Raw genomic sequence first — 21,382 nt, forward strand, 5'->3', positions numbered from 1 at the left:
AGACCCTTTTTCCCCCAGAGCTGCTTCTCACAGTCAGCGGAGCTCCAGGAAAAGTATAATATTAAAATGAAATGGATCAGTGTCCGTCAAACTAAAGATTACATTTATTTACTGAGACGTTTAGAACGATGACAGCAAGTTTTAGGTAACATGTGAACGAGGCTCGTTTCAAATCCCTCGCCGTTTATCTATGATCAAAATTAAAGCTTTAATAAACTAAAAAAATTTTCACGATTAAAGTGGATATTGATTACACATATTATTTGTGTATTATTGTGTGACCTCTGACCTGGCTGATGTGGACAGCCGAAACGGGCGCGGCGCAGACGGACGTGTGACTCGGCGAGTTGGGCAGCGACTTGCACGGACCGATGGACAACTGCTGCTTCTTCCTGGTGGCCACAATCTTCTGAGCAACTGTGACACACACACGTACACACAAACACACAAACACACACGTACACACACGCACACAAACACACACGTACACACACACACCGAGAGAAAAACATTAGGACGTGTTAAACATTCGCTGATTTTAGTTTTGTGAATGTAAATTAAATATTTTTGAGTTCTTGAAAAAAAAAGGAACAAAAAATCATTTAAAAAACCTTTCCAGACTTGCACACGACCGGTACTTTGTCTTTGTGAAAAGTAAATCATGAAGACACTTTGAAATTAAGAGAAAACTTCACAAAGTCATAAAAACTTCAAGTGTGTAAAAGCTGTAAAATATAAATTTTACAGTCGGAACATTTTAAAAGAGAACATTTTGTAAAGGGATTTCATGATTGTTCTTCTGTCAATCACCTCGCGGAGGGCGGATCAATACAATTAGGGAAGATGTGGGAACATCCTCTCCTCTGATTGGCTGTTCATAAGCTAGGAGGAGGAGGGGCCCAGTCATTGATTGACACGGACCTTTTCGATCCCAATGCGACCGACGCCGTCCTCCCCTTCAGTCTAATGATGGGAGAATAATCACCGCAGCTGATAGATGAGTGTGAGTGTGTGTGTGTGTGTGTGTGTGTGTGTGAGACGAATGACAGAATGAGGAGGACGGCTGGGCGGCCGAGCTCAGCATTATCAGGAATGATGTTCTTCTTCAGCTGTTTTAGTTCCAGATTTCATAAGAAGTGATCGTGGACTGGAGCTGTGATATTGAGGCCCCGCCGACACACACACATGCTCTCGGCCAATCAGGAGTCAGCGTCAGCTGTCAATCATGACGTCTCAGCCTCAGTTTTTATATCATCAAATAACTAATGAGAAGCAAAGTCATCGGAAAAAGAACACGTGAACAAACATCAGTGTGACAAGAACGACCTCACATGACATGGAGGGGGCGGGGCTTATGACCTGTACTGCAGCCAGACACCAGGGGGCGCTGTCAAGTCGTCCATCTTTATTAATTTACAGTCTTTGGTCAGGTATAAGAAAAAAAAAAGAGGGGTATTTTCTTCCGTCATTATTGACAGTCGAGAGTGACTCCTGATACACCGAGAGCATGAGTGGGCGGGACCTCGACAACAAAGTTTCACGTCATCTATGTCAAAATGGTTTATGATAAAATTATCCAACGTCAAAAAACTGATGAAACCTTTTTCTTCCGATTGAATAACTTTTTGGGTCAATAATCTGATCACATGACCACATCAGGTCATCTGAGTACACGTGAGCTCTGCGACTCTGCAGTCTGAATATGAATTCTCATATACTGTATTAATATCAGAGGTTTAATGTGATTTCTGTCTTTCACTGTGTTTTTGTTCTGAGCGTCGTCATGGCACCGCGGAGGCTCATCCGTCTCCTCTGAACGTCTCCGGGCCGCTGCCCTTGGCCTCGGGCCGCGTGTCGCCCGGAGCTAAATGTTTACGACTGGCTCCTCATTAACGAAGCCGCCGGCTTTAACGAGCCCAATTAAAACAACGGTTTCATCTGCGAGCGCGTGAAACAGCCCCGTGTTTATTGGAACAGAGATAATGGAGTCGCCGAAGTCTTAACTCTCTGCTGTCCTAACCGCACTCGAACACACCGCCGGACGTCGCCGCCACGGGGGTGAAGATGGCGAGTGGCTCGCGTCAGCGTGTCCGTCCTGCACCTGGCAGGCTGTATTTTACCTTTAAGTGTTAAGAACAGTTATGATAAGGCCGCGCTAAATATTTAAACTGCTCGGTTAATGCAATTTAACTTTGTCCATCAATCTCGGTTCTGCTCTGAGAAGCTGCCATTTTCTTCTAATGGAAACGTCTCCCCTCTGATCAGATTTATGACGGGGCCGCACCGCCGGGTGAGGCATTAGGATGGAGGGGGGAGGGGGGGGAGGGAGGGAAGGCGACTCTGCAGCGGTTAACACCTTAAAGTCAAACACCGGAGCTGCAGCTCATCAGAAAGTTCCACGTCAGATTTTATTAGAAATCTATTTTAAATAAGGTAAAAACAACAATGACGATTGAAGGTTTTAAGTTTCCTGGAGGACGACGATGTTGGAGCTTTGTGAAGTTTTAATGACCTCGACCCAGGAAGTGAAGTTTGTACTCCAACAGATTTACAGTAAACTTGGTGGAAGGACGGACCAAGAAAGAATCAATTAAAACTTTGACGTGGATCAAGGAATTTTCCATTTTCCCTGATTTCTAAGGGAATAATTCAAAGAAAGATAGGGGCGTGGATACAGTGTGATTGACAGCTGGTATCGTCCAAATGGCTCCTCCAAATATGGTCACTTCTGGTTTCAAACAAACCAAGATGGCGTGGAACAAAACGCCCAAACTCAAGGTTTCAAAATGGCCGCTCACACACTAATTGGTGACGTCACAGTGATTCTTACGCACGTTGTAATAAATTCTGAGGCAGATTCTATCAAAACGTGTCAGATTAAAATGCAGCTTTAATAAACAGTGGTTATAGTTATGATCCATGTGAGATGTGATATCTCTTCTTCGTTTTAAATAGTTTAATTACTGTGTATTTATTAATTATTATTATTATTCATATTAATACGGTTCATTTATGTTTGTATGTGAGAGTTTCACTGCATCTGTAGGAACATTAATGAGTGTGTGAGAGGTCATCTCAGCTCGTTAGCCAGCGCTAACGAAGCGCTAACACAGAGGGGAGAAAGTTGTGTGTGAGAGTGTGTGTGTGTATGTGAGAGTGTGTGTGTGTGTGTGTGAGTGTGTGTGTGGGGGTCGCGTCAGTGTAATTAGGCTAATTAAATTAGCGCTGATGGACGAGGGAGCACAGGACTGTCACCCTCCCTCCTCCCCCGCTATCCCTCACACAGAGGTCACGCCCCCCGACTGGACCAGGCTTCACTTCTCTTCAGAGCAAATTACATGTCTCACACACACACACACACACACACACACACACACACACACACACACTCACTCACTCACTCACTCACTCACTCACTCACTCACTCACTCACTCACTCACTCACTCACTCACTCACTCACTCACTCACTCACTCACTCACTCACTCACTCACTCACTCACTCACTCACTCACTCACTCACTCACTCACTCACTCACTCACTCACTCACTCACTCACTCACTCACTCACACACACACACACACACACACACACACACACACACACACACACACACACACACACACACACACACACACACACACACACACACACACACACACACACACACACACACACACACACACACACACACACACACACACACACACACACACACACACAGATCAAACGGCTTTTCGAGTTTGACCAAAGATCCTGGTCAAAGAGACAAACTCTCACACTGGAGAAGATGAAACCATCAAACCGTCTGTTGAGACAAACTTCAACGTTTGAAACAGCAAAAATAAAAATACAATGATTAACGCAAAGACACACTCGCCCCCCCTCGTGCAGCTGCTCTACCTCATCACGACCTTCTCCACGTTTGCGACGCCACACACACGAACCGATCACGTCAAATTAGTGCGGATCAGCGTTTCCTGCTCGATCCAGATCATAATGAAGCTAAATATGAACGCTGTCATTAAAGGCCCCGCCCCCCCAACCCCGCCGCAGCCGACCAACCAGCCGCCGCCGAACTGAAGCAAAGGTCACGTGAGATAAATACACTGATTCGTTCACAGCGATCAGGATCAATCAGTTTGAGTTTAACATCAAATGAATTCTGAGGTTCTCCCCCAGCAGCAGCTACAGAAGATGAACTGCATATTAACTATATTCAGATGAATAAAGGATTAAAATGATGTTCATATTATTTTTAAATCTTTAGTAAATATAATTAAATTAAACAAATAATTGACTGAACTGCAGGAAGTTTCGATTCTCAGTAGATTAATTTCAAACAGACTTTATTCTTTAAATGACTTTAAATGATTTATTAATAAATCAATAACTATTCATTTAGATTCATTCATCAGAATCCGTGTGTATAATATATAAATATGAATATATAACTAACGATTTTACTCAGTCGATTTTATTTTTCTGTGTTTATTTGTTATTCAGGTTCCTGTGAGCGGGGGAGCTTTATTTTTAAAATCTGCAGGTGAGACGGTGACACAAACACACACACACAATCATAAGGGACAAAAATGAAAAACGTGAACGTTTTCACAAACACAATCTACACTAATAATAACAAAACATAAATAAATGAAAATGCAAAATCAGACACACACACACACACACACACAGCTGCAGGCTGCTGTCGTGTTTCGGGCGTCGACAGAAAACATTAAACTCATCGTTCGGCTGGATGATTAAAAAATTGATTAATTTGTGATAATGACGAGAAGAAGACAAGGAGACAGTGTCTCACACACACGCACACGCACACACACACACACACACACACACACACACACACACACACACACACACACACACGGTGGAATCATTAAGAGGATAATAAGGCAGCGTTTAGTGTGAAAGCTTCCTCCTGGGCTGAGAGTTTATGATCTGCTGCCAAACACACAACTCTTCTTCTTCTCTCTGGATTATTAACGCGCGTCTCTTCCTCTCCTTCTTCTGTGGTTCCCTGACTCTGCTGCTCTTCTTTTTCTCTCACTTTTTTTAAACACACACTCTGTCGTTCCTCTGAGGATTCACTTTCACTGATATTGACATGGAGCGTTTCCACGGCTACAGCTGTTGGTTGTTGTGTTTCTGCTCCTGCGCTGCCCCCTTCAGGTCAGACCGCTCATGTTCAGGTCATTATCGTTATCGTCCAGCTTGTCCAGGAGGTTAAATCAAACTGAGCTCAGGTTTCAGCAGCTTCACTGTGAACATGTTGAAGTTCAAGGTCGGACGACAGCTCCGACTCGTCTGAGAGGGAATAAGTAATAATAATAATAATAATAAGTAGTAATAACTCTCACTCAGGACTTTTCCGTCCTCCTCCTCTTCCTCACCTCTTCTCCGTCCTCCTCCTCACCTTGTCTCCTTCCTCCTACTCCTCACTTTGTCTTTTTCCTCCCCCTCCTCCTCACCTCCTCCTCCTCACCTCCTCTTCTTCCTTCTCCTCACCTCCTCCTCCTCACCTTGTCTCTTTCCTCCTCCTCTTCACCTCCTCCTCACCTCGTCTCTTTCCTCCTCCTCCTCTCGTCTCCTTCCTCCTCCTGTAATGTCTCATTCTTTTAATAATCCCGTTGGGGAATCACCCCCCCCCCCCTTCCTCTCTTCCTTCCCTCGCTATGATAAAACTTAATTGCTGTTCGGTTTGAGCTAAATAGCTGAGCGGGTCCATTTAATTCGTAATTGACGTGTGATTAAGATTGCCGAATGGGGCAGTGGGGGACGGGGGGACGGGGGGCGGGGGAATGTCACCTTCCCAGAGGACTGGACTTTCCCTGACCACTGACTCTCTCAGACTCTTACCGTCCTGGAACACTCGCTCCACGTTCAGGCCGTAGGTGGCGCAGGTTTCGTAGTAGGTGCAGCGTTTCAGGTCGTTGGAGAGTTTCCTGGCGCGGCTGTCGTCGATGACCCGCGGGTTCGCCGAGCTGATGGCGTCTGGGAGCAGGAAGGAAGAGACAGAAGAATGACTCATCTTTTAATCTAATCATGACATTTTTACAGTGTTGTGATTCCTCGTGAAGCTTTAAATAAATTATGATAAAATGTATGTATTATATATTTATTCATGTCTGATCAGCCTGCTGGGACGTCAGTGTCCTGCTGTAAAACACGTTGTTGATACTCTGGCTCCCTCTGCTGGTCAATGTGCTACATCACATTCCCAGAGAAAAATTCATCCCACATGAAATGTGAACGTGTGACAGTTTCCTGTTGTGATCTAACTGATCTTCAATTCATTTGATCATCAAATTATTCTATACTTTATATTGTAGTTTCATTTTCTTTTAGTGTATTTTATTTTGATATTTTGATGGAGGAGGTGTTGTGTTAAGATAAATACATACAGTATATTTAAAAAAAATTAACTAACAACTGTTTTTAATTTTGACTAGATATCTGGAAATCAATATCATTATCCTGAGGAACCTTTGATACCAAACATGTTAATTTATCAATCAATGTATTTGTCTACAGACAGAAAAAATGATTTTGATAATTGATCCATAGTTTAAGCCAAAAATCTGGAGTAAACAATATAAATAATTAATTAATTAATCACTAAAAGAGTTGATGATTAACAAATGTTTCAGCTGTTGTCCACTTAATTATTCAGTGAGATTGAAGCTGAGTGGCACGAGTTTTGTAAATGTAATCAGAACAGTTCACCACTAGATGGCAGCAGCGCTGTAGAAAAACACTGTCTCTGTGTGTGTATGTGTGTGTGTGTGTGTGTGTGTGTGTGTGTGTGTGTGTGTGTGTGTGTGTGTGTGTCGGACCTTGCGTGCCGACCAGCACCAGCGGCAGCTCGGCGGCGTTCCTAAAGTTGGCGAGGCGACTGAAGTAGTGATAGACCGTCTGGAAGCTGATCTCGTCCTCCAGACTGAAGACGAAGATCACAGCGTCGACCCACAACGCAAACTGCACACACACACACACACACACCGATTTAAATCAAAGAATAAAAACGGCAGAACGAGAAGACGTGAATTATTCATTTGTTTTCTGTCTCGACTCACGTTAGAAAAATCATTCGGTCAGTTTGAAGGATGAAATAATAATAAAACAACCTGACCCAGATTCTCTGTCGTTACGAACAGTCTGAGGTTTTTCATATTTAGATTTTAACGTCAGTGACTGAGGAGAGTTCAGATCTTTATTAACAACTGTAAATAGAAACTTCCTGTTTACACTCTGTGAACAGGAAGTAAAGTTCATCCTGGTTTTACTATTTTTATCTGAGTGTTTATTGGATTCCAGATAAATGATATATGATATATATCGACTTAATCAATAGATAAACACATTTTCAACACAACTTTACTATAGAATAACAAACAAAATATTAGTAACAACATCAGTGATACTCGTACACAAACGTTTTTCTAAACTAGCAAAAGATTTCCCACCTGAAACGTTCTGAACGTCTTCTGCCTGCAGTTCACTGTTTATCCACCAGAGGGCAGAGCACTGGCTTAAAGGCTTTTTGATATTTGATAAACAGTTAAATATGAAAACTCTCTCTCACACAAAACAAAACAAAAACTAACTCAGCCCAAAGAGTCATCTGCACCCGCCCTCCCGTCGACACCTAATGCATGCTGGGAAAGGTCAGCGTGAAGCTGAGTTCTCACCTGAGCCTCCGGGGGGCCGCCCTCGTCCCTGATGAGCAGCAGGTGACTCTGACCGTCGACCACGATCTCTTTCTTAAAACGACCGCCTGCGGAAAAACCACCAGATGTCAGAGACGACACAGGAGACTGGTCGCGTTCTACAGGAGGCGATCAATGATCGACTGACTGATGGACTGATTGATTGATTTGGTGAAGGGTGATGACGCTACATGAGGAGAGAGATGCCATACACAATAACCTCCTACTGTAAACACAGTAACTCCTCTACATGTTGATAAATATAATAATCTGGTTTCTGGAATCATCAGGACGAAGATGATGATGATGATGATGACAGACATTGATAAACGACTCTATGCAGACGATGATGACAGAGATTAATAATCGACTCAGTGGAATCACGTGATGCTCAGTGTGTGAGAGAAAAGGAGGAAACTCAATATCAAACTAAGACGAAGACTCGTACGTGACGGAGCTAAATGTTCAGTGACAGCAGGCGATCGGGTTCAACTCGCAGGGGTTCAACCTGCGGCGGTTTACAGTTAGTGTGAATTATTTCAGTTGTATATATCGTAACTTTATTGTACACGTCTGTAAAATACCTGATTTTCAGGAAACACGTGTAGTGTGGCTCCAATGTTTTGGAAAATCTTTGAAACTCAATGTCCTTGAATAGAAAAGTGAATACTGAATTATTTATTTTTCTACTTTTACAAACTTCATTAACTGCATCTGGAGCTGGAGTATTCAAGTGCTTTCTTAAAATTATGGATAATGATGATTCCAGTCTGGGAAGAACCACATGTCGTCCTGTTCTTCACAATCCAATCAGGCTCGTTTCTACGAATGAACTCATAAAGAAACGTTTTGCGACGACATGCCGAACCCGAGACGACCTCGACGAGCTGCTGCGAAGACCCGAGGGTCGATGAACGGACGGAGAGAAGGATGAACAGATGAACGGAAAGAGGAAGAGAGAGACAGAGATAGTTACCTGCGTCCACGTCAGCTAGTTTTACAAGAGCAGCCCGGAAAGTAAGAAAGAAAGAGAGGAAACAAAAAGCAAAACAAAAACAAGATGCAGCCACAGTTAATACATGCAGTCAAACAAACTTCATCAAGATCAACAGGAGGACGAGAGGAGGAAGAAGAGGAGGAAGAGGGGGAAACAGAAACCAGGACATTGATTTGAAACCATCGGATCTGTTCATCTAAACTTTATTGAGCTGCACTTCGGTCAAATGTGCTTCTTTTAAATCCACTCTCTAAATGTCCCTGAACGCAGCGGCGGCGGCGGCGGCAGAACGTTCACAGTGACTTCCTGACTCGGGCTCGTTTGCGGAGCGGCTGGTGTGAGCGCAGGCGTCTGCAGGATCAGAATAGTTCTGGTTTGTGGCTTCGTGGTCGCGCTGCCGCTGGAGAAGCCACCGACTCGGCTCCCAATCAGTCGCCATGGGAATCCGGGCTGCAGCCGTATTTTTAGATCTGAAGGAATTTCAACACAACACGTCGGCTTCCCGGCTCTTTTCTTCCCCCTGAAGCTCCTTTTACTTCTCCGTGGTTACGCAACGGTCTCAAAGAGTTTTTCATTCAACCGCCACTTCCTCGACGTCGTCACATCAAAGATGTTGATGTTGTTGTTGGCAGAGCGGTGGCGTGACGAGGTGCGAGCAGCCGCATTCTTTAGGAAGAGCTCTGTCACAGCTCCAGAAGATTTGATCTTTCTTATTTGTAGAGCGATCGGCTGGGGATTCCCCGTCACCACCAAACCTTTGGGAATGTTTTCATCTTTGATCTTTCCGCATTCAAATTCATTAAAATCGAACTCGTCCATTGGCGGATGTGTCACTGTAATGTCTCTGGTTTCTCCGGCAGTTAAATCCGTCCTGCGGGTCGACTCTGGGTGGGTCCGCGCTCGACAACGGCAGCGGCCACGTTTCCATCCTATAAAAAACTCTGTTTGGTGGATTTCAGGGCTTTAAACAAACACAGAGGTCAGGAGAGGTCAAAGAGCCTCGAGGCCTCTTCGAGGTTCAGGCACAGAAAGTTCTCCGTCTGCTTTTACACACACTGTAAAGATCTGTAGTGAAGTTTATTATAAAGTTAGATTATCGCTGGACTGTGGAGACACTGACGATAAGTGAAGTAGAAACCGGTTGTGTCTTTTTCTCCAGAGAGGAAAACGCTCGAGTGGTGAAATATTAAAGGAACACGAGGTTGAGACGAAGTGGGTCTCTGCCTGGGGAGGCTAGAGTTTTAATATTAGATGAGGCGTATGGTCGTCACTGCAGGCGACGAGAAGAGAGACACATGGAGGACGAGACCGAGCTCCGAGACGTCTCCTGGGCTTTTTGAAAGCGATTTAATCTACTTTCTACTTTTATTTATTTATTTCGTGGCTGTTATCTGGACAGAGTTGGAGCTGGAGGGAAAATCTGGACGAGTTTGGCACGAAAACGTTTGAATGAACAGATCCAGTCAGAGAGAGAGAGAGAGAGGAAGAGGAAGAGGAAGAGGAGGAATGTTCTCACCTTCAGGCGACTCCTCCTGGACGTACGTCCCCGTCAGGTACCTGTGCACCAGCGCAGACTTACCACTGGCCAGGTTACCCACAATGCCCTGCAGGCGACACAGGAGAGACGAGTCAACGTTAGATCATTTCCTGGTGGTGGCCAGATGTTTGTGGACAGTAATAAACTCACCACTTTCAGTTCTGGTACCGCTCGACTCAGCGTCCACTCCTGACTGTTCACAAACGCATCTGGAAGAGACAGAGACACAAACCAATCAGCTGTGGTGATGCATGATGGTGCGTTCAGGTGCAACATGTCGACAAAACGTTCTGAGAGAAACAAGTTCATAATTGACTTTAGTCTGTCGTCAAGAAAGTTTCCAGATCTGGACAGAGACAAACAACAACTCAAGAGCAGAGCCGAGGTCATGGGAAACTGACCGTCCGCCCACACACACACACACACACACACTTACTGTCTGCTTTTGTTCAGACTATAAGAGTGTGTGTTATTGAAGTGTGATAGTGTAGGTGTAATCAGGGAGGTGTCATCCTTCTGTACACACACACACACACACACACACACACACACACACACACACACACACACACACACACACACACACACACACACACACACACACACACACACACACACACACACACACACACACACACACACACACACACACACACACACACACCCCGACGCAGCATTAAGGCAGAAGTGGTCGATCAAAGATAAATTGTTACAAGAGGAAACGCTCGTCACTGTGTCACATGGAGATAAAGTTATTTCACTTTGAATAATAGAACTCAGTTCATTTACACATTGATATTTAATCAAACGTTTTTCAGAAAACATCAAACACAAAGGTCACATGGCAAAGGTCAAATCTTTGATTTATCGATTTGACGCCTAAATCCGTCGATACCAGCTTTTAACAGACATGGCACACATATCTAAAAACCCGTATCAGTCAGGCTCTAGTCACATCTCACATATAAAATATGGAGATTGGGAAAATAAATTATTTGAACTTTATCACCACTAAAAGCTTGTGAAGCAGCGTCGGGAGCTGTAGAAACTTCTCGCGGCTCCTGAACGTCCAGGAGAATGGTCCGACCCTCAACCCCTCACACAAGTAGGCCAGTGGGCCACTCGCTCTCCGAGCCCTCGGCCCCTTTTTACTAATTCATCAGCAGCAATCTGTGTCAGCCTGAAGACCGAGAGGGAGGGAAAGTGCTAAAAGCCCCGAAGCTCCGAGACGTCTCGATGACGACGGACACAATAAATATATTTAACAACTACGACCTCTTGTTTCTCATATTCAGATACTGAAGATACTGGACGTCTTCACCTCTCTCGGAATCCATTTTGTTTCACAGACGTGTGAGGAACAAACATTATTCCTGCTAAATCTAAAGAAAAGGTCTCCAGTTCTTTTATTTTCAAAGATTAATTCAAAGTCCTTTCTTCTCTCATACCTGTGAACGTGTGTTGGTCTTTATCATCTGATCATTAATGATAAATGTATTGCTCAACATCTCAAAACAAGTAATGGATTATGAAAAAAATAGTCAAGAAATCTTCTCTTAATGGACACCAGTTCTTTCCCTACATGATTGACCATGTAGTCGATGGACTAATCGATCAGTCGACTGATTGATTTCAACTCGTAGTCGCGTCACTTGTTGTGTTTTCCTCCAGATGTTCCTGTTGCTATGATACAGAGTCACAACTGTTTTGTTTGCGTTTCCTACCATTAACACGTCTGAGTGGCAGAAGTGCTGCCGCAGCGCCCGACGCGCGCGCGTGTGTGTGTGTGTGTGTGTGATGGTATCTGTCTGGAAAGAATCCAGAGAGAAGCTTCCCCATTGGCCGGCGGACACACAGAGGGGGGTATTGTTGAGGGGTTTATAAGCGGCGGCTTGTGTCGGGGGGCGACCCCCACCACCCCTCTCTGCCAGGCAGGATGTTGGTCCAGCTGCTTCCTGTTTTCAGGGGGGATTGACCAGCTCATGGGGCGAGAGCAGTACGATGGTTTAACCAGGCTGTGAGTTTAGTTTTAAAGGAGCAATCCACTAAAAATACGCCTTTCTGCCATCTTTACTGTGTCAGTGGCAACAAGTATCGTCGTAAAACTAAACTATCCAGATAAACGAGCATCTGCCACTCGTCCCGGTCGTCGACATCTACGAACGACACCGAACACAACACGACGCGTCGTCAGCATCTACTGTCGCCTAAGACGGAAGAGAAGAAAGACTTTAATTTCTGCTCATGTACAAGTTTTCAACACAAGAGCGAGTCGCTTGAGATGCTGAGCGACAGATGAAGAAGGGAAGGAGGGAGGGAGAAGAGGAACGACAGATGAAGAAGGAGGGCAGGGAGGAGAGAGGATGCAGAGAAACAGATGGTAGAAGAGGAGAAGAGGATGCAGAGCTGCTGCTCTTCTCCTCTTCTCCTCCGTCGTCGCTCAGGGAAGAAGAAAACATGGAAATGAGAACGAGCTTCATGGGACTGAAAACACTCCTCCATCCCTCCATCCCTCCATCATCTCTTCCCTCGGTGCCAACAGAGCTGCAGAAACCAGGGAGGAGGAGCAGGAGGAAGAAGAACCAGACTTTTGAAAACAATAACTCTCAGGAATCGTAAATGCCACAAAAAGTTTGTTGTGTTGCTACAACAACAGGAGAGAAGATAAAACATCATATTTAAGTCCAGTTCAATTAGTTATTCAATGAATAAAAAAACTCCACAGTCTGTAGTGATGTCTTCAAATGTCTTTGACACGTGACAGAGGAATTCATTTACTGTCAGAGGCTGGAATCAATAGTTAAGTTTCCTTGAAGCAGCCGAGAGCTCCAGCTTTGACTGAGAACAGATCCAGACCGGACGGTGATATAATCAAACGCACCCTCGTCTTTATCTCCACGTCCGTTTAAAAGCTTTTCATCCAAAATCTGAAGAAATCCAACCTGAGAACAAAAGGCAGAAACCGCTCAGTTCAGCTGCGACGTGTAAACATTTGCGTGACATGTTTGTGTATTTCTGGAGCCACACAAAGAGTGTGTGTTTACGTGAAGGCAGCTGGACGACACACACACACGACAAGGTCTGGACCTGAGGCTCCGTTCAACTTCCATCAGGTTCAAAACCTGGTGACGAGCTGAAACAAACACGTCCCGAGCATTGTGGGTAAATGACAGAAGAGAGAGAAGAGGAAGAGAGGGATGAAACAAGATGGAGATCAAAGGATGCAAATGAAAAGCAGGAGTTTCATTTCCTGTCTGGGATTCATCGTTTCAGAGTTTCTTCTTCTGCCTCGAACGTGTTGTACGTTAAAAATACTTCAGGACAAGTGTGGATGAAGAGAGAGAAGATGAGAATATATATATGTATATATTCACTGTATATAAAGAGGATTATTAGCAGTAGAACTAGAGATCACTGAGCTGCTGTACACATTAACCCGAGGCGTGAGAAAGAAGCGTGTGACGACAGTAAATACACGATCGTCCAGCATCTTGCTCAACAAGTCATGATGATGTCATGCTGCGGCATGCTGGGAATCTGTCCACATGATCGCAGAGCCACGCGTCGAGTCTCCGCCGCCATGAAGCTCAACTTCTTACTCAACATGACGAACACGAACAACACCCAGTCACCTGTTTCCACACACACACACACACACACACACACACACACACACACGCACACACACACACACACACACACACACACACACACCTGATCTCACAACCACACGTCAAACACATGATGTCAGCAATAATCAGCTCCTCTTCCTCCATAAACATAAATATTAAAATAAGATCTTCTCCTCACTTGACCCAGATTTTGGTTTTGATAGTTTTAAGATTCAGTGTCTTGCTCAAGGACACTTTGGTAGGTGGGATGTCAAATGTCTCACTGAGGACACAAAATGATATATAATAATATTAATATTAAGAAAAAACTTCATCACAACAGAAGCAAAATATAAATGTGTTTCACCAAAGCTGCAGACGAAATATCAGGAGGAGCTTCCATTAAAATATCCATGAAATAAAAACAGCCAATTTTTGTTGTATTCACATTGTGGTTATATATAATTGTAGCTTAGTTTATATTATTTTCAGGATATATGACCAATATTTCTTTAACATCAGTTTAAGTTCATATTCTTTATATTCTGTGGAGCACGGTCATCTTCCTCGTGACATCACGTCAGAATAACGAACGTGGCCACGCCTCCTTCACCACGTGGGCGGTGTGGCGGCTCAGGAATGCGACTTCATGTTGTAACGTCAGTTAGCAGAAGACGCGCAGGTTTGAAATGTGGAAAATCTTTGAAATGTGTGTGTTTGTGTCGTCTGTCATGTGTTGAAGAATGAGAGTTCGTTTCAACGTCCACGCTTCTGTAAGTATAGTTTAATTACACAGTTAGAAGAAGCAACACTCTTTAATATATTCAATTATTCATATAATTTTTTATCCGTTTTATAACCTAAAATATTAGAGTTTTTGTCATATGCCCTCAGAGAGGGCATATGACAACCCCCCCCCCCCCACACACACACACACCCCCCACACACACACGCGGTGGGGTCATGGGTGGAGCGTTGCTGTTGGTTCCCTCGGGGCAGGGTGGTGTGTATGTATACATGTATGTGTGTGTGTGTGTGTGTGTGTGTGTGTGTGTGTGTGTGTGACTGTGACAAATCAGAGCGGCTGCCTCATCAGTCACACTTGACATCATATTATCGGAGCCTCTGCCCTTCACGACGTCTGCAGCTCTTCACCCTCAGACGAGACGGATCACATTTATTTTCTCTATAAAAACCTCTCTCTCCGTTTCCTAGGTGAAGCTCCTTTGAGACATTTTCAAACATTTAATCTTGAATTATCTTTTTCCAACAAGCTCCACCGTTCGAAGACGACGGGACAATATAGTTGCTATTGAATATAAAACCTCTGGCATCAGTCTGTCCACAGCTGTACAGTGTGTGTGTGTGTGTGTGTGTGTGTGTGTGTGTGTGTGTGTGTGCATGCTTGTCGAGGTTAAGTGAACCTGTTCAACGAGTTCACGACGCACACACACCTTGTTGTGATCATATATGAAGTTATTCCTCATGTTTCTGACTCACACACTTGTGTTTAAAATAACTACACTGTGGTCTCTCACACACACACACACACACACACACACACACACACACACACACACACACACTCATCTATCAGCTGCGGGGATTATTCTCCCATCATTAGACTGAAGGGGAGGACGGCGTCGGTCGCATCGGGATCGAAAAGGTCCGTGTCAATCAACAACAACAACGTCTGAGGCTCAATGAGGAAACTGTTATTTACTGAAAACAGCAACAGCAGCGTCTGGAGGGAAACTACAAGAGACACATTTGAAGAGTCAAAGTAACCGTTCATGTTGTGGAGGCTTCACCGTGGCAGAAGAGAGGGAGGGAGTTCATAACACAGAGCTGGAGCGACGGAAGGAGTTAGGAAGGATACAAGTTAGGAAGGTAGGGAGGGAAAGGGAGGGTTAAACTGTGTAAGGAAGGAAGGATACAGTGTAGGGTGGATAGAGACTGGTAAGAGATCCACAGAGGAGTGAGGACACAAGACAGAAAGGATGGATGGACAGGAGGGTGGGAAAGAGGAGAGAGGGATCAAAAATGAGAAGGAGATATTAAGAGGAGTTAGGAAGAATAAAGGATGGAAGAATGGAAGGTATTAAGGAAACAAGGAAAGGAAGGAGGGAGACAGAGTTAGGCAGCCAATAAAGGAGGGTAGGAGGGAGAGAAATGGACAGGTGATATGCAGAGGAGGCGGAGGAGAGGAAAGAAGGAAGACGCTTCCTTCATACCTCTGATTGATGACACTGGGTTTTATTAAAAAATCAGATCCTCTGGCATTGAGGGTATTTCCTCCAGATGTGTGTGTGTGTGTGTGTGTGTGTGTGTGTGTGTGTGTGTGTAAATGTGATATCACGCCACACACACACACGCCTCTCTGTCTTCCTGGAGGCAGGAAGACAGAGAGGCAGCGCTGTGATTGGACGGAGATGATCAGGTTGGAAACTGAGAAGCTTGGATTGATCGGGGTCTGAGTTCCAGAGGAAACTGATGATCGGGCCAGAACATTATCGTTATATTACAATGTGACACGGACACCTTTCATCTGACTATGAAACCCAAGATGGCGGCGAAACAAAATGCCTAAGTGGTGGCTTCAAAACGAACGGGTGAAAGTGGTAAACTGGAACCTCAATTCTGTCCGTCTCTGTTTCCTTTCACCAACTCTGTTCAAACCTCTTCATGAACGTCACAAGGCAGAGATGGAGTTAACCTCTGACCCCTGACTGGCTGCTCAGTATTCACGTCACACACATCGTCAGACTGAACGGAGACTCGTCCAGAGGGCAGCGGGTCGGGCAGCTCCACCGAGAGGACACACCGACACTTCATCAGTCCAGAGTCAGAGGACGAAGGTGTCGAGTGACATCAGCAGAAACAGGGAGAGAGACGAATTACAACATCCAACTGTGACTGACGTGTCGTCCAAACGTCGACCACTCGGCAGCATGAATAAATCATGATGTAAAAAGTGCTGCGTGGACAGAATATTGTTGTGAGGAGGAAATATGCTGATGTCAGAGCAGCTACGCCCTGGAACATCATCATCATCATCATCATCTCCAGTCCAGCTCGTCCACTGACCTCAGTTCTGTCACTGCCTGTTACAGTGAGCTCAGTGTGACCCAGTCGGTAGGGGGTTGTACCACGGTGGACGGACTGCGAGGGGGCGAATACCAATCCACTGTAAATAAAGTTAAAGCATTCACTTTCCCTGAGCCCTGTGGGAGGCGTCCGCAGGCCCAGCTGCTCCCGAGGCCGCGGGAGGCGGACGCCACGGAGATACCGGAGGTGTTGGCAGCGAGAGACGGAGACGGACTGAGGAGTCTCAGTGATGAGACCACAGCAGGTGTGAGAGACAGAGGACGAGTGTGAGAGAGTCAGAGAGAATAATGAGGAAGGTTCAAAAACACAACTGTATGTACCGACGATCGAGAGCTGGTGGCCAATCACCAATTAAATAAACATAAAATATCAATCAATAAGTGTCAATCACTGTAATTAATACATATCACTGAAGCGTCAGTGTGATACACATATACTCAGAGAAGACCACACACTATCACACGACTCATACAGACACTCACTGACCTAAATATCCGCCTTTTAATCGACCATCCCCCCGCCACTCACTCTCACACACACACACACACACACACACACACACAGAGTGTTGGCAGCTCGCCAGCAGCTCTTAGTCCTCACCCAAATCAAATAAAAGCACCATCACGCCACCAGCTCCTGACGACTTCAGCAGAGCGATATACGCCTGACGTATCTGATAATTATATTAGATTATTGATAATCAATCAATAATTTCTTAAAGCAACAGTATTATATAGTTTAGTGAGAAGAGACGTTGTGAACTGATTATTTGTGGTTTTGAGTATCTAGAGAATTTTTCATGTTTCGTGACTCAAACTATTAATTGATGATGAATATTAGCAGCGGCTCTCATGGATCAAGGCCTCGAAAGGTGTCCAAGATGTAAAGTGGAGGTGTGTCGTCCATCTTTATATACAGTTTTTGATATATAATATATAATAGTACAAAATGAATATACATGTTATATTCTGACCTGTAGGAGGAGGCTGCACTAAGCTGAGGGCAAACATGTGGCAGCACGCGCACGCAGGTTCATTTCAGGTTTATTAGCATCTTCTCTCTGCTTCCTCTGTGATTACAGTTCCCTTTGTTCTTCTAACAACTGGTTCTGCTTGGAAACATGACGAGGAGGAGGAGGCGGACAGCTACAGGACGGTGTGTGTGTGTGTGTGTGTGTTTCAGCCTACTTACATCATGTGTTAAAGCAGAAATCTGTGCATTTTAAAATCTAAACTCAGTGACACACTCTGCTGCTTTGGTGCTGGTGGATTCTAGGTATCAACGGGTTCAGTGAGTGTGTATATATATATGTGTGAGTGTGTGTGTGTGTGTGTGTTGCATCAGCGAGCGTCCTTGTCATCTGCCCTCCGATGGATTTGAGTCTTATGTAAGAGCTTAAAGCAACGGGGAGGCAAAGAGATGTGACGGTAACGCTGCTCGGCCAGTGGTGGATTACAGGATGCTCAGCTAACACGTTACCAGGGCAACAGACGCACACACACACACACACATGCACATGCACACACACACACACACACACACACACACACACACACACACACACACACACACACACACACACACACACACACACACACACACACACACACACACACACACACACACACACACACACACACACACACACACACACACACACACACACACTTTGTTTCACTGTGAACGTATCCTTACTTTAATTTTCCTGGAAACGTTCCCACTCATAACCTCCATTCATGTTTTTGAACTTCTGGACTGACGCCGTGTCCCCATGATGAGGCTGTCCAATAAGACAGAGGTGTCCTCACTACGGGGGTCATACAAACATTTACACACAGACTTATAGCCGTCATGTTACAGAGTTTGAGGCCGTGAAGCAGAAAGACTCAGACTCACCACACACACACCGCTGCAGTGTGTGTGTGGTGACACTTCACTGCTTCCAACTGCTTGTTCAAATAAGGGAGCACATCCCTCTGAACCACACACACACACACAGACACACACAGACACAGACACACACACACACACACACACACACATGTACACACACGTACACACACACACACGTACACACACACACCGCTGCAGTGTGTGTGTGACACTTCACTGCTTCCAACTGCTTGTTCAAATAAGGGAGCACATCCCTCTGAACCACACACACACACACACACACACACACACACACAATCATGTCCAATTTGGGTGTGAGGAGGAGGAGGAGGGGTGAGGGAAGGAACAGTGGAGGGGGAGGTTGGAGGTCACACACACACACCGACCTCCCACACATGCTCTTTGACCCCAGGACGACCTCTGGCACTGGGGCGACACGGAAGCAGCTAATGAGCAGCAAGTCGCAGCAGAGGATTTAGAAATGAGACGAGTGTGGAGGCAGCGGAGCAGCGGGCCGACACCTCGGAATGTCGGGATACAGCCCACACGTCGACGTGGAGCAGAAACACTCTGACCATAAAGGAATATGCATAACCACATCACCAACTCACTGTTTAGATTTTTCTTCCCTCGTTGTATTTCAGTGTGGACGGGTTTTGGAAAAACCAGGAAGTCTTAAAAGTCAAAGTCACGTCGTCAACTTGCAGGGCGCTCGGATGGCGTCTCCCTCCACGAGGCTAACGCTCTGTCTCCGCTCGTTTATCTGCATCATCACCGACATTTAACAAATTCTCTCTCTGGGCGCACGCACACGCACGCACACACACACACGCACGCACGCACACACACACGCAAGCACACACACATGTATCACCTGTAGTTCAGTTGTTAATGAAGCTTTGAGACACGACAAGTCAACACATTTGTCAAATCCTCACGAGTTCGGTGCATCAGCTCAAGTTTCCTGCTTTTATTCTGTCAGCTGTTTTTAGGCTGCGGTTCACCTTCACACCGGACACGCACGCACGCATGCACACAAACACGCACACAAACACGCACACACACACACAGGCCTGTAATATCGACCCCGTCTGAGGTGGACGACGGACAGAAATAGAGACAAAGTCCCAGACGGACACTCACAGAACCAGCACAGTCCTTGGCCCAGTTCTGATTTCCCACAATCCTTTGTCCTGAACTCTGTGACCATGCTACTATACTCCAGTGTGTGTGTGTGTGTGTGTGTGTGTGTGTGTGTGTGTGTGTGTGTGTGAGAGAGAGAGTCCTCAACAGATCCCGGGTTACTTGCAGTAACACTATCATGTTAGCATCTGCAGGCTACATGCTAACACTTTGGCTAATATGGACGTGTATGGAAAGAGGAATGGAAGAGGGGGAGGAGGAGGGGGAGAAGGGGGAGAAGGGAAAGTACGAGGGAGGAAGGCAACAGGGAGGAGGAAGAAGGATGCAGTAGTTATAGTAACGGTGAGAATAAAGGTAGGAGGAGGAGCAGGAGGAATAATGAGGTAAACAAGGAGGATGAAGGAGGAGGAGGGTCTCCTCTCCTTCATCCCTCCATCCCTCTTCTCCCTGATATACTTATACTTGTACTGTCACTCTGACTCTGTGTGTTTGTACATCTATCTTAGTGAGGACCTCCCTTTGAGGTCAGAAAGACTCGTAAGTGAGTACAAGTGTTAAAGTGAAGACGCCCACGAGGGTCCTCACAAAGATAGTCAGGTATGAGGATGTGTGTGTGTAATGGGAAAGCAGAGAGGAGGATCAAAAGATTTAACTAACGCTACGAAGCTGCAAGTCAAAACCATTTGATGTGTGTGTGTGTGTGTGTGTGTGTGAGAATGAGATCAAGAAAGAGAAGGAGTCTCTTTTCAGAGAGAGAGAGAGAGGATAAATTAATGCAAACATGGACCAAATAATTGGCAACTGTGTGTGTGTGTGTGTGTGTGTGTGTGTGTGTGTGTCTCTTTTGACATACAAGTAGTGCACATTACTTCTGCATGGCTGTGGATATAGGTCACACACACATGTACATACAGTACAGACCGTCCGCCCTCAAAACACACCGACGTCCACACCCTCCACACACACATTCCCTGACATCAACTCTCTATGGCCCCTCGCAACGACACACACACACACACACACACACACACACACACACACACACACTAATATGTATGTAATATAATGAGCAGTTTTTTTTCTAAATCCGTCGACCTCACACACACTAGACACTCCGTTAACCTTCGACCTCTCAGGCTTTGTCGTCAGCCACCAGGTTCATCTCCAGCAACAACACACGACCTGTCACAGGACGTTATCTGGCAGCTCGCTCAACGCTCCTGCCTCTTCAACAACGACTCAGGAATCCGAACAATGTGGAAGTCCAATCCCCCCACATCCCCCCTCCCCCTCAGAGACTGCTCAACCTGTAAGTCGACCTGGAGGGTCGGGATCAGAGACCTGGACAATCCCCCGCCTGAGGAACG

General features: G+C 45.4%; 1 protein-coding gene across 9 annotated transcripts in view; it reads right to left on the reverse strand.

Annotated features, from left to right (window-relative positions):
- agap1 (ArfGAP with GTPase domain, ankyrin repeat and PH domain 1) overlaps window positions 1-21,382 on the reverse strand; it is an 85,712-nt gene that overhangs the window by 43,344 nt on the left and 20,986 nt on the right. For 7 of the 9 annotated variants that reach the window (XR_004788035.2, XM_035621685.2, XM_035621693.2 and 4 more), the window contains 7 exons: window positions 10,411-10,469; window positions 10,240-10,327; window positions 8,703-8,717; window positions 7,709-7,794; window positions 6,854-6,995; window positions 5,877-6,011; window positions 290-417 (listed from right to left, as the gene is read on the reverse strand). Coding sequence is in view for 8 of the 9 variants with exons in the window: in XM_035621685.2 (XP_035477578.1) it covers window positions 290-417; window positions 5,877-6,011; window positions 6,854-6,995; window positions 7,709-7,794; window positions 8,703-8,717; window positions 10,240-10,327; window positions 10,411-10,469 (653 nt within the window). In the remaining variant the exon portion in view is untranslated. The remainder of the gene's footprint in view (window positions 1-289; window positions 418-5,876; window positions 6,012-6,853; window positions 6,996-7,708; window positions 7,795-8,702; window positions 8,718-10,239; window positions 10,328-10,410; window positions 10,470-21,382) is intronic. The other 2 variants (XM_035621700.2, XM_035621669.2) reach the window with 1 other exon arrangement.

The sequence above is a fragment of the Scophthalmus maximus genome, chromosome 1, assembly GCF_022379125.1.
Source record: "Scophthalmus maximus strain ysfricsl-2021 chromosome 1, ASM2237912v1, whole genome shotgun sequence".
NCBI lineage: Eukaryota > Metazoa > Chordata > Actinopteri > Pleuronectiformes > Scophthalmidae > Scophthalmus > Scophthalmus maximus.